The sequence below is a fragment of the Drosophila novamexicana genome, unplaced genomic scaffold (assembly GCF_003285875.2).
Source record: "Drosophila novamexicana strain 15010-1031.04,08,12 unplaced genomic scaffold, DnovRS2.1 tig00000193-arrow-pilon, whole genome shotgun sequence".
In the NCBI taxonomy this organism is placed as follows: Eukaryota; Metazoa; Arthropoda; class Insecta; order Diptera; family Drosophilidae; genus Drosophila; species Drosophila novamexicana.
In genome coordinates this window covers 9,012,442-9,026,566 of record NW_020824787.1, presented here as the reverse complement: position 1 = coordinate 9,026,566, position 14,125 = coordinate 9,012,442, and the positions used below count along the sequence as shown (strand labels likewise).

Sequence of the window (14,125 nt, the reverse complement as noted above, 5' to 3'; positions counted from 1 at the left end):
TGTGAGCGTGCCTGGCAGCCAGACAAACTTTGATCCACTCAGAAGTAGAAGTAGTCGAATGCAACAGCTATTAATTTTGCATTGCTGCATTCGTGCGGATTTTGTGGCATTTGTGACAGGCATGCAATGAAGTTATGCGCCGTCTACCTGATCCATCTTTAAGTCTTCTGTTGCCACCTTTCACTCTGCTCTCAAATGTCAGCTATATGTGCGCTTTGTCTAGACAATGTCTGGCTGGCATTATCAACACATTTATATGAAATTTAATCTAATAAAATTGTCAAATATGCACGCACAGTCTTAGACGTCCGCCTTTTCACTCCTAGTTTGCCTTAAAGCACAATGTGGACTTGACCTTAAGCTTGAGCGCGCAGAAAAGTATGCCAGGCTTTTGAATAATTCATAAATATATGTATTCTGCCACCAAAAAAAGTGTCAACGTTACCGCAAATGGCCCCACCGACGTTAATACATAATAAAATTTATGATTTTTATAGCTGGCGCACTGAGATTTCGCCTACTTCAGCTCACCTCGAGGCCCCTTTCCCATAACCAGAAACGCCACGCCTGTCAACTTAACGCGTGCGTTGACAGTTTCTTCTTGGTTTTCGCCCATTTTTCAGCCATTTTTTGTTTGCTTTTGGCACCTTAAAAGCAAAAACCGTAACCAAAACCAAAACCAACGTTGCACGCTTTCAACTTTCAATGTGCTTTGCATTTCTAAATAGTTGACGCCAGTCCAGGTAACACCGAAAAAAAAAAACAACTCGTTATCGCAAGATCAAGACTAAACAATACCCTGTAATAGTTGCTCAAAATTAATTTAAAATGAAATATTTTGAAAATGTACAACTTTTAATCTGTGAGCCACGTCAGACCGAGAAACTATATGTATTTCATTTTTCTTAAATTAATAAAAATATTTGTTTCATCTTCGAAAAAACAAGCTGGTATTTAACTACGATTTAAAAATGTTCATTTTAAAAGACATAAAGGTTTTCAAAATGTAAGACCTGGCCAAATATAAGAATTTGAATAGTCCATCTGGGTAAGGACTACGCCAATATACTCTTTTTTCCCATGAAAATATCATATTAAAAAATAAAAGCGCGGCTTGCTGTGTTGGTTTTTTGGTCTAGTCAGGGGGGGAATACACACCGGGCAGGCACGTGGAGCACGACTGTCGCCGGAAAGTTAATTTCGCGTTGTATTTATTATTTATGTGCATTACTTGGGCGCTCTTAAAAGATTTTCACTTAGACCAACCGCCTGCGGCAGCTTTTAGAGCGCCAAATGATTTATGGCTGGCTGTGAATAGATTTTAATACAAAGATTAGCTCCAGACCGTTTCGTCAGTTGGTCTAAACTAGTATATCTAATCAAAATAATTGCATAAAAAAGCTCGAATTGGGTAAGCTTTAAATAAGGGTCCCGAAAACGTTTTTGCTAACTTATTTTACCAATTTTCCGTAGAAGTGATATGTGCAAAGTAACTTCCGTTGTCACACAAAATATCTGTGTCGGCTGAGACACAATTAAAAACAAATTTAATTAACGCTTGCTGCAGGCACACTCCCAACGAATTTCAATTTGCCAACATGCGGCTTAAAACTTGGATTAACATCGTTGCCTAATTGGATTTGCACCTTAAATGGGTTAATGATGGCTGCCAGGCGGCACTTGAAGTACTGAAGCCTTGTTCGATTGTCTGCTGCTCAAAATCGTATTAATTAACACTCATTTGGCTGCTGAGCAAAGCGCTTTCCAATCAAAGACACTGCATTGGCAATGGCGGTTTTACCAAAGTCTATGTAGCTCATACGCCCCAGCGGCCGTTTGTGAGCTTAATGATTTGGCAAATTTGTACGTCTGTCCCTTTGGATTGTGGCCTGTAGTTGGAGTACAAGTATGCTTAAATTTGCTTTTAATTAGTGCTCAAGTCAAGAGGGAGTGAAACGGCGGCAAGAGCAGCAGCATTTGGCACAGCATGTGCTTCCATCTGTCCCGCTGGCTTGCTAGAACAATGCGTCAAAGTGTTGTATGCAAATAAGCAGCAAGTCGGCAGCTGTGTGGCGTACTCCGACTCCTGGCAGCATCGTTGTCGACTGTAGCCACTGTCTTAAGCTGCAGACCCCACATCACCCACAGCGAATGTTGCACATGGCGCGCGCTCGGCGGACATGTTTGATTGCGAGTGCATGTTGTGCATGCATCATGGCAAGTGACCGGCCGCAGAGGCAGCTGGAGTTGGACGCAGCCGTAGTCGTAGCCCTGGCGAAGCCTGTCAGGGCATGTGCTGCATATTAAATGTGCATATTCACAAATGAATGGAGAAAGGCAGCGGGAGTTGCAACACAAGTGCGGCTCAAAATGCGGTCAGAATGCACAAATGTTGGGGATTTGTTTAATGTTTACCAAGGCCTCGAACATTAAGCGAAATATAATGGACACGCAAATGGAATCTACAAGAATTACACATAAATAAATCCACATAAGATCTACTTGTGGTTCGGCATTGAGTATTCACAGGAAATCTAGATAGATTACACGTATCTGCATATGGAAACCTTAACATACGATCTACACAACTTTAATTGATATATCACATAATTTATTGATCCCCATATAATGCATATACGAACATTCTACATTGAATTACTTATTAAAATTCTGATTGACATTCGCAAAATATTTCTGGAAACTCATTATGTGCCTGCCTTAACCCCACAGACCAATTACATTTAATGCCGTCCATTTACAATGACATTCAAAGGCAAGTTAAAATGTTTAAAAACAGTAATTAAACTGCAATTTTGCACTGACGACTCCGTTGACATTTACTAAAATGAACTCCCCAAATGCAGAAGTGAGCTTGCGTTGATGTCTACGACGACCTTAACCGAGACAAAGTCACAAGTACTGAGCGTGAGCACACCGAGGGTGAAGTTCCCTAAAGTTAGTGAGTTTTAAAAAAGAATTACTAAACATCTGATTGCGGATGGAAACTTGAATTTTAAAACTTAATTCAAAACAATCGTAAAACACATTGAAGATTACAAAGTGTTTTGCAGCATGATTTTTTTGTCACGAACTTGTTATGATTTTCATAAATTATATTCATATTTTTTTAAAGTTTCTATACGTGGCACAACAGCTAAAAGAATATCAGAAATGTTCGTTGTGAAAACAATAAAGCAGTTGAAGAATATTTTTCGCATACTTTCTTGAACAGAAATCCGATATACTTCTTATGTAATAGAGCATAAGAGACGGAGTGCGGCCGGAGTCGGCAAACGCGTGCGCTTGTATTTTCATTAAAATCAAAAGTATAATTAAATTCTTGGAGCTCACCAAAACTGACCAAGCGAACAACGTCCGCCCCGGGTCATGCCCCCGACGAGACGGACGCCAACGCCGCACACATGCTGGGAATTTGTTTGTTATGACAGCACAAAAAACTCTGTAAATGGAATACGCTTTTCTCTGCACAGCGCACATGTCAGGGGACTTGGACGTAGGACAAGGGACACCACCGAGTTGGGCCGGGGAAGCTCAGTAGCTCTGACCATTAGACAAGTACATGCCACATGTTAGTTGTTGTTTTTTTTTTATTATTTTGTTTTTTTATATTTATTTTGTTTTTAAATTACTGCCAAAAGTCATTTGCTTTAGTGCTTGTTGTAGTTGTTGCTGTTGCTTTTAATGAAGTGCACTGATTAATGTACATAAAACGGACACCAAAGGCAAACGGAAATGAAAAACATCCAAGCGAAACTTAGCGCAGTTGAACTCTGGCCAAGTTTCAGAATAATCAATAATTTAAACAATTGCACCAGGCTGCACAACAAACACGCACACAGACAGAGTAGAAGTCAGTCAACAACACTTGTATAGATTTATGAGCCAAGTCAACAGCAGAAATAGCAGCAGCAACAGCAAGGCAAAGCCCAGAATTTTGTTCAGTCAATAACATTGTTTAAACTTCACTAACGGCATTTTTATCTGCACACACTTATGTTTCCCAGTCAAACAGTTTATACACATACATTTACTATGCACTTTTACATATGTATATAAAAACTCCATTGTTATGTTGATAATTTTACGTGGGTTGCACAGAAAGTTGGTGAAATAAATATATCAATTCATTTATGTATTTATATATAGGTAATAATATAAACTTCAAATATAAAAGTGTACAAACTTACCAGAAAAATTTCCACATAAGAAATTAAGCGTCATCACAGTATATATTTTATTGGTTCTTAGTTTAATCGCAATGAGAGCTGAAAACAAATAATAAAAAAAAAAATAAATTGAATATTTTTTAAACTTAAGATTGAAAAAAAGGACACTATAAACTTACAATAAAATGAATAACAGTCAAAATATATTATTATTGCTATAATCTTCGTTCTGGTTACCTTACCAGATTTCTACATAGGTCTCAGACCGCCCTCGCTTATCTGACAGCTATTGATAATTGTATGCATGCTCGCCCAGCTTGTAGCCCCGAGGATTGCGTTGTTTTATTTGTGCTTCAAATGTTAAAAAACAGACACACTTAATATTGTTTGCCAAATGTGGCATTGCCCTGCTGCCCCCGCCCTAGGCCTGCCGCACTATGTTGCACTTTAGCAGCCGTTTAAGTTGAACTGATGTGTCCTGTGCAGCAGCAGCAGCAGCAGCCGGTTGTCCTGCAGCCAATTGCTGTGTCCATTGTGTAGTGCTAACTGTATTGGGCTTATCTATAGCCTTACCCAATCCCACACCAACGCTGACAAGATTTATTTACTGTGCCAAGCGGAACTACTATTAGAAAACAGCATGCCCATCTATCTGTTCATACATATATGTATTTGTATAAACATTTTGTAGCAGGGATGCCAAAAAAGGGGGCAACAGATGTCTTTCAAGCTATATTTGAATATATTGCCACAATAACCACAAGCATTTCATTTTATTCCATTTCAATTTATTGTCAGTTGTATTTAGTTTAGACACAATTTCATACGCTGGGCAATTATGGGAAATTGTAAATCTCAACAGCGCAAATAAATCAGCTTTATTACTGGGCCAGCCATATTTACAGCTGAGCAGAGCATTTCATTTGACTTATTGTTGACAAGCTTTTAAATAAATTGAATTTACTGACAGATCCGCAGCAACAAACCTGCCAGGAAGACCTGGCCCGGACCCGGCACGACCTGGGCTCTTGCACTTGGCAAACATTTGCCGAGGATTTACGAGTGCGGCCGGCACCATACAACCGCCACTTGGCTCCTCTGTCTGCCCAAGTCACCTGCTCCTTTAATGCCAACAAACTGCAAATTGCTACAAAATCACTTGACTGTAAATTGTTATAGCATCTTTTTCGCCTTGTTCAAAATGCAAAGGAAAACAATGCCAGCGGGCCAGTGCTGAAAATCATATACTCTGAAAATGAATTTGTGCTTGCCCCTTTTAAATTAGATGTAGATCTTTTCTCGCTTTATAATAACTTCAAATATTAAGACTTTAAATCCAATAGACTCTAAGCATTTGAAAGTGGCTCAAAATTAGGTTTACATTTTATTTCTATTGGTTTATAATTAGTTAGAACTGAGTTAAAAAAGTCTTCAACAATGTTCTTGATTCTTTTTATTGTTACGCCAATTCCTTGACATTTTTGAGATCATATTTCTAACATATTTATATTTTTTAAAATTAGAAAGGAAAAGGAACCTTTATTCGAGAGCTACAGGTAGAAATAATAACTGGAATGTGCTTAAACAAAATTACCTTCTCGCTGTATGTCACTCTCTGTATCTCTCTCTTAACGACTCTCTCTCTCTCTCACTCTCTCTCTCTCTCTCTCTCTCTCTCTCTAGGGCAAGCGGAAGCAATTGTCAGCGCCATCGTCACTCAGCAGAGCCATTTTGTTGTTGGCAGTTAAGAGCTCCATTGCGTTTTATGCTATTGTGAGGATTGCCAAGCGTTTCGACTGTTTCGTTGTTTCGCTGCTTTACCAGACTTGGCCGCTTGGCCTTTTTGTGGCTTTACGGCTATTTTGCATTAAATTGCAAATGAAATGCTAAAGGGAAAAGGGCCTAACCAAATATGGAAGTTGGGGGTGGGTGTCATCTCCATTGAGCATTGTTACGCTGGCATTTTAATTGAAGTTTTTACACACACCCAGACACACATGTGCGCGTGTGCACATTAAAGTGTTAAATGGCATTTGCCGGAATGTTTGTTTTTGCCTTTTTTTTTTTTTTGGTTGTGCTATGCATATCAAATGAATGAAGCCACCCTCTCATTTAACGTCGCCTTTGAGTGAGTCTACATCATTACATCTGGAATATGACACCTGAGATTGACCGAAATGAGCTCGGCAGCTGGGCAGACACATGTACTTGCGTAATGTTATGTGCCTTTAATAGCATACATAGACAGTGGTTTGTGGTCGTGTTATTGGGGACTCACAGGTTAAAGCGGATTGCCATGGATTTTAGTTATAAGCCATGTCAAAAGTATGTAAAGGAAAGTTAAACAAGCCACAAGTATATCAATCTGCACAAGAAACAAAGGTTACATTTCCATAGCAATAGCTTTTTATGTATGCTTGTGGAGGTGCATACCTGTAGCTTGATTTCTATTTAATCAAATGACATCTATTAAATTTAAACAAGTTAAAATCCTTAAAAAACTTCTAGCTTATTCAATCACAAATATAGCGAAGACATCTCTACATTTGAAGCAGTTTCTTAATAAATATACTAGAAAATAATTACAGCCTTATTATGCTACATCAAGCAAGTGATAAACGATCAATCAATCTTTGAGAGCATTCATTAGTACACGGTTTTATTCACCAAGCAACTGTCAAAGATCTCTCAATCTATTTACCTACATACTAGCAACGGACATATTTAACACTTTTCAATCAAGCTAAAGAATACTCAAATATTGAACAGACTTTATTAAGCTGTCGGGAACTTTTTCAAGCCCAATCTTCTCCACCGGTCATAAGCTTCAACCAATGCCAGAGGCTTACTACACTTCCAGGTGCCTCGATTGCCCACTTCATAAATAAACAATTAGGCACCATACAGCGAGCAACATTTGTGTGGATTCACAGACAGCTATTAGGAACCACTAACTGTCCCTTGCCCTAAACCTTTGCTAATCGTCGAAACTTGTGAAGTTCTTTCGTCCTTTTTTTCTAACTGTATAAGCTTTTTGTTATGCTCTTTTGCATGGTCAACCTTTTCCAGCTGTCGACTTAATATGTGTTTAATAACCACACGGAACTGAGAAATGTCTGTCTACCGGTCGGGGATTAGTTTCCTATCCCTTTGCTCTTCCGCACGCTTACATATCAAATTTGCCAATGTACAAAACAGTTTCCGCTTCCGGCCATTTTGTCTGTGCACGCTTGTGCTCAACCCAAATTCGAAACGTTTGCAACTTTTGTTTGGACCAAAAACTTACGCATTATTGTTGTTGGCCTTAACCCTTATGCTAGAATAGGTGCGCGCGTTTGTATGTGTGTGTGTCGGGGCCCGCGGGCGCGTTTGTCTGCAAAGTTTGGCTTGCAAATATCATTGCCTACCTAGAGGCAGCTTAATCAAATATGCATGCAATGGAGTTTCATATTGTTTACCACACCGCACAGCTGCTTCAGTAATAAGTGTCATAGGTTTTGCTTATGCGAAGCACAGGTTGCCGCCGTGTCACTTGCCCCGTGGCAACAACCACTTCAAATGTCAGTTAATAAATTGCAAAACGTTTTTCTGCGAATCGACAAACCGACAACCCAACAGCCCAGCAACCAACTGCACTTAATGTCAGTGACACACACACGTATTCGTCTAACCCCCCCTACCAACAGCCCAAAACAACAGGGCAGCAACTGAGGCGCTGTGGAGCAGCAGCAGGGAGCTGGAGCCCAGGGCAGACAATGGAGTTGCCGCTGTTGACATGAAGCGTGACGAGAACAAGGACTGCGACCCTGCAACTCGATCCCGTTCCGCGACAGACATTTACAAATAAACAGCGCTAAATTATAGGTGCCTCGTGGGTGAAAGCCAGGCGCTGCAGCCTGCTGCTCCTTCTGCCACTTGTAAATAATATGGCGGCAGGCTACACCTGTAGACGACGTCGTCGCCATCGTCTAACTTTTAAATACAACAACAACAACTACGCTCACTGGCATACCAATTACAGCAGCAACAGCTCGCCTGAAAAAAAAACTAATTCTATAACAACGAAACTTGTATGATCTAAGCTTCTGAAATGCTTCTGGTGCATTGAACTATTTGATATAAACACATCAATTCTTCAAGTCTAACTAAAAACATAAAGGTAGAAAAGAATATATCTTCCACACCAAAGAATATTATCAATTTATCGCGTTTAAAAACTTAGTTCTAAGCCACATGCTGCTTATAATTTTGGAATTTACCTAAAATATTTGTTTAGCATTTATCAATGTGAGCGGTTTTTTCTTTTAAATCTCAGTGATATTTTCAGCTTTTGTATTGCGTTGCAAAAGACATGACCAAGTCAAAAGTAACGCTTCCCAGGAGCCAAACAAAGTTCAGGAGCACGTTACAAAACACAAAGTTCAAGTTGACGACGCTGAATTGCACTTTGGTAAGAAGCGCAGGTAAAGTTATCCAGGTGCAACTCCAGCTCCAGTTAGTGGCTCACAGTTCGCAACACAGTTCACAGTTTGTAACTATTAGGCTGACATTGTTGCAATTTTTATCGATGATGCAACTACCAAGGCCAACGGCAATATGCGAGTACACCTGACTGTAATTACAATACACGTGCATTGCAAACGCATTTCGATCTTTGGAAAAAAGTTTTTCAATTAAATTTATGCTGCAATCAGAGCCAATACCGAAGCCGAAGCTGTAAATACTTTCAGGATGCGTTGTTCACAATTAATTGCATTGCATTCATTTCAGTCACATAATGAGCGGGCGTGCCCTTGTGGGCTTGGAGGCGTGGCAGGTAACTGAAACGTGTTCAAAGTTGTTTTTCACAAGTTTTCTTTGCCTGTCACGTTGTTGCCCGGCGCCAAAACTTTCCACGAAAACTTGTTTCTCTTTATGCTTTGCTCCGAAATTATCTTTTTGTATTTGGTTTCTTGGTTTTTGAATGCGCCCGCTCGCTCTAAGACCAGGTCAGTTTTCCCCCTGGCTGCTCTAACGCAGAGTGCGATAAATTTAAACTTTACCGACAGGGCGGTATTCTATTTTTTTTTTTTTGTGTTGTGGTTGCTGAGAAGTGCACAACAAGGAGTTTTTAGTGCTAAACAATGAACTTCCTGCAAGCTGGAATATGGTTTGAAATGGTTATGTTTATAGAGTTAAAATGGGCTTTATGTAAACATGTAGGTAACTCCTTAACGCCCACTTTTTATTGTGATCCCATGTTGGATTAAATGCTTTTTAACCGACTGGCACACAAATTCTAAATAAATTGTCAAGGTATAATTCTTTCTATTTATTAAGAGAAAAAATATAGTCTCAATTGCAAGTTATTTAACATTTAGTTTGCTACCAATTTTGTTAGACATTTATTTTGGTTGCTAGCTTGGAACTTAAGTTCGCCCTTGGACAGCGTTAGTCGATGCTGCAACTGCAGCTTCAACTTGGCCGCCCTTCAGACATTGCGACATTGCATGTCACGATGCCAGTGGCAGTTGGAATCGCATGCGTCTGGCTAGAAATCCCTGATTTAATGGCGTGGAAAATTAGAAAACGTTTGCCTTGGCCTGGCTGGGCCGGGATGTAATCGTCTGGCAGCTGTCAAACCGACTGGCCTCGATTTTCTAGGGTCGCCAGTTAAATGTTTGGCATTGGGACAACTGCAAGAGTGTTGAACGGTTGCCAAATTGCCTGCCTGTGATACGGCTGCTCAGGTGCTCGAAAATTGCATCTAATGACTTCATAAATTAAAGACAGCACACGACACACACGAGCACAAGCACACACGCACACACGCAAGAGATTCTGTCGTAACTTTATTTAAATGAAGTTGGCGGCTTTTTAGCTGCTTCCGTGTGCATTTTTAATGAAGTTTGGCGTTGGGGTTTTTTGTTTCTATACACAGCCCACAGCCGCGCCCACATCTTTAGCGGTCGGCATTTGCCAAAAGGCTCAACTTGCGCAGCTCGCCCCGCCTTATAAGAGCCTTTGCAGCTGCGTCTCACTAATAAATGTGTCTGCCGGCAAGTCTACAAAGTGCTTTTAATTAGTTGTGTTAGCTTACTGCGAAAAAAGCGAGTGTGCAGATAAAATAAAAGTCAAAAACAGAAAACTCGTTCGTTTCCCGCTGCCATTGTTTAACAAGTTGGGTGTTAATTTTTATTAAAACTTTTCTCCCATCTCCAGTTCATTAAAAATGTTTTAATAGAGCGTTATCTCTCAAGATGCGCAACGTATATCGCATTAAGGGAGACAATTCCGACCCGCTAAAAGCCATCGACGGAATTTCAAAATAGTATATAGATATACTCAAGAAATGCCTTTGTGCCTGTGAGGGTAGCAAATCTTCGGTGCTCTCAAGATAATTCTTCTTTCTCGTATTGATTAAAACAAATGTTAAATCTATTTAAAAGTTCTTAACTTTCGATATTTATTAGTTAATTTGATTGTCAAATGGCATCCACGCTGCCGGCGTACTTTGTCGGACCAGTACCTCGTATTTACTGATCTGTCTCATAGGGAAATTCTCGTACCGGATGAAACACACCTTTTGCGCAAGATACAGGGTGCCAATGAAAATACCGCCATTGGTTCTGGCGCGGCAGACGTAAACGCGTTCGTTTAGGTCGCTTGTGCCCACAGAAACAGCATTCCTTTCCCTGAAGCCATCGTAACTGCGCACCCAATGATAGCTGACGGTCTCATTGGCGACCAGCAACTCATAGGAAATCGCCTGATTAGCCACCGCATCGGTGTTAAAAGTGGCGTATCCCGTTTCGGACCTAACACGGGCTGGCACAATCGAGCTTGCATATGGGACGCGTGCCACGTAGTTGTCATAGCCGTATGAATCGATGCCGCCCAGAACAGCGTTATCGGGGAAATTCTTCGACTTGTCGGAAAGTATCCAGAGATCTGTAGTATCGTATACCCCGCAGTAGATGGTGCCCAAGAGGTGGGCTAAAATCAGTGCACAGGTAATGAGTTTCGAACACATTTCTTTAACTTTACGGTAACTAATCAAAGACTGTTTTGCAGATTGTGGGAGTAGACGGTGCTTATATATGCGGCTAGCTCGTGGGGCAGGGAATCACTTACTGATAAGCCCGAGTGTTATAAATCCTTGTGTTAAGAGGGGGTAACCCTTCCAACTGACCATTGATTAGATATGCCAAAAGAAACGTTTGGTTTCGCTTTAAATCAGAATGTCGCACGTTTTACGGAATTGATAAGAACTATTAGTAATGTGTTGTTAAGAGAAAATTCCAAGTCGAATCTATAAATATAAATACTAAATGTATTTTTATTTCTTGTTTTTCGTGCCTTCTGTATGGGGAGCCCCAATAAGATCCGGAATTTCTCAACACTTGATGATATTTTGACGAAAACAATTAGCTAAATGTTTGGCAATCAGTTGCGCTTGACAAGAATAAGGAATATTCATTGAAACTTTCAAGGAAACGCATCGGTTAAAGACAACGCAGCCCCTGCCACAAGTTCCTTTGTTCGTGCCCAACCACATGTGTAAAATGTGTCATAAACATTTGTTGAATGTGCTGCGATGCATGCTGAAAATGGCTCAAAAACTCACACAAAACAGGTGCCAGTTGACAGGTGAGCAGGTGGAAGCCATTGTATCCGGTCAACTGTCAAGCAAAAGTCAAAACCATAAGTCGTACCACAGCACACAGCTCAAGGTGGCCATTCCCGTTCTCTCGTTCTCCATCACTGTGTTGGTATTTGTGGCTAGAAAACCACATGAATATGCCATAAAGGCTCTAAGCCATTTCAACCAGTGCAACTTTAAGCTGCCTTAAAGTGGCCCAGACACTTTTTTTTGCTAGTTACATTAGGCTGACTGACGTCTGGGCTATTTAATTTATGCAAAACAAGAGGACAAAATGACACGAAATAATGCTTTTTTGCCTTTGATCTTAAGCTAAGTGAGGGCGTCGCCTATGAGGGGGTGCGGGATTATCCGCCTTGAATAGACTATAGTCTATGGACGCTGTTGGAGTCCCGTTAATTTTCAAGGCGAATTGGCGTCTTTGCTTGTTTACATTTGCTAAGGGTATTACAAAGACGTAGCCGACCCCATCATGAGCAGCCGAGACTTATTTCCCAGTTTACTTTTTGTATGCTCCTAATATGAATACAAATTTAAAATTGCATGTCTATGAAAACACAAAAATCATTTGGTATAGTTAGGAGCTGTGTGTAAGGGTACCTAATCTTCGGTGAGTCGACGATAACTATTTTTTCTTTTATTATTTCTTATTTTTTTCGCGCCAGCCTTAAATTTTGTATTCCATCTGAGTGTAGTTGTTTTTTTTCCCAGCCTAAGCTTCCCGTACCATGAACAGTCAAAATCAGGGCTTACATTACACAGGCACGCGTCATGCCGGAAACGGAAATGGCAAGCATCATACGGAAGCGTTTCTCTCTGTGTTTATTTGTATTTGTTTGCCCCTGTCATGGGCACGAAATTCAATTTAAATGCCGCCCGTGTGAATTTAAGCCCACGTTTTCTGCGCTACGTCCAAATCAGATTTGTGGCAATCGCGTGAATCTAGTTAATTATAAACCTCTGCCTTTTTAACGCCCGTAACGCCCACAAACGGATGTTAAAGGTCTATTATTATTTTGACCTTGTTTGTGATATTAGTATACATTAATAATAATTTAATTTTTGAAATTCTTCCATCAATCCAAAATGATTATTATATATTTTAAGCACGGTCACTTGTGTCTCTCTTTTAAAACTACTTTTATTCTGTTATTCTCCTTTCGATTGCATCAACTGTAGGAGCTCAAAGGAATTGTGAACACTGGACAGTTGTGTTCACAATGCGCTGATTTATAACACCTTGAAATGCAATAGGGAAATCGCATGTTAATTACATTTTGGCCCCGAGCGAGCCGTACACACACGCACGCGCCACATGAGGCAACAGCAAGGGGTAAAAAAAAAGAAACAACAAAGCCGTGCAGCGCGTATCATGCTAAGCTATGCCACAGAATGCTGCATCTACTGCCCCCATATAGGGTTACACATTAATATTGGCTTGTCACAACTGTTAGCCATAAGAAACTAGAAACCATTTGCAACAAGCTGCCCAATGCAGCTCTCTCAAACGCCTCTCTAACTCTTTTGTGCTTGCCACAGAAACCACATGCAATATACTCGCAGTCAAAAGGCAAGCAGCAGGAGAACCTGAAATGCAACACCGCCAGGCAATCAACTGGTGTTTCAGTTTCCATTAAGCCAGCGCCACACACAACTCGCCACATTACCCAACCCCCAACTAGCTAGTACACACACACATACACATACACTGACACACGCATACGTGCACCTGACAACGTCTCGAGTTTAGTGCTAGCCGCAACCATGAGGAACCCCTATGGATCGACTAACTCCACAGAGTTTGCCGCCAAAGCGCAACAAAAAATATCCCAAAACAAATGGAAAACTTTTGCGAGAGCAAATACCAACGCTCTCTGGGAAGGCAACTGGAACGCTTGGGGAATCAGTAAAATGTAAACACCCCTCCAATTGTCTACGTCATTTGGGATATTTTTACTACCCCTGTTTATGCGAGGGGGTTGCTTCATGTACCTCTCATACACACCTTGGCTTAATTGCCATCTGACATTTATTGCCGCCCAGCGTGTCGTTCAGGCGCAGGCATCATGCTCTCCTCTCCAGGATCACAGACAGCCAATGTTCGCGCATATATCACGACCATGCAAATTGGTGAGTTGGTTAGTCCAGACATTGATGCGAAGCACCAAACAAATCTGTCCCGATAACTTGCTTGTCACTGGCAGAAACAGCGAAACAAGATTGAAATTTAGAACGTAAAACTCTAGAATAAAGCACGTAAGAGTCAGGTTTTGAGTTAAGGAAGTGTGATATTAAG

General features: G+C 40.7%; 1 protein-coding gene across 1 annotated transcript; it reads right to left on the bottom strand.

The window, feature by feature from the left end:
* Positions 1–10,629: 10,629 nt before the first annotated feature.
* Positions 10,630–11,213, bottom strand: LOC115758897. Its single transcript, XM_030699693.1, has one exon. The coding sequence runs from the start codon at positions 11,197–11,199 to the stop codon at positions 10,636–10,638; it is 564 nt and encodes a 187-aa protein (XP_030555553.1). The 5' UTR covers positions 11,200–11,213; the 3' UTR covers positions 10,630–10,635.
* Positions 11,214–14,125: the final 2,912 nt, after the last annotated feature.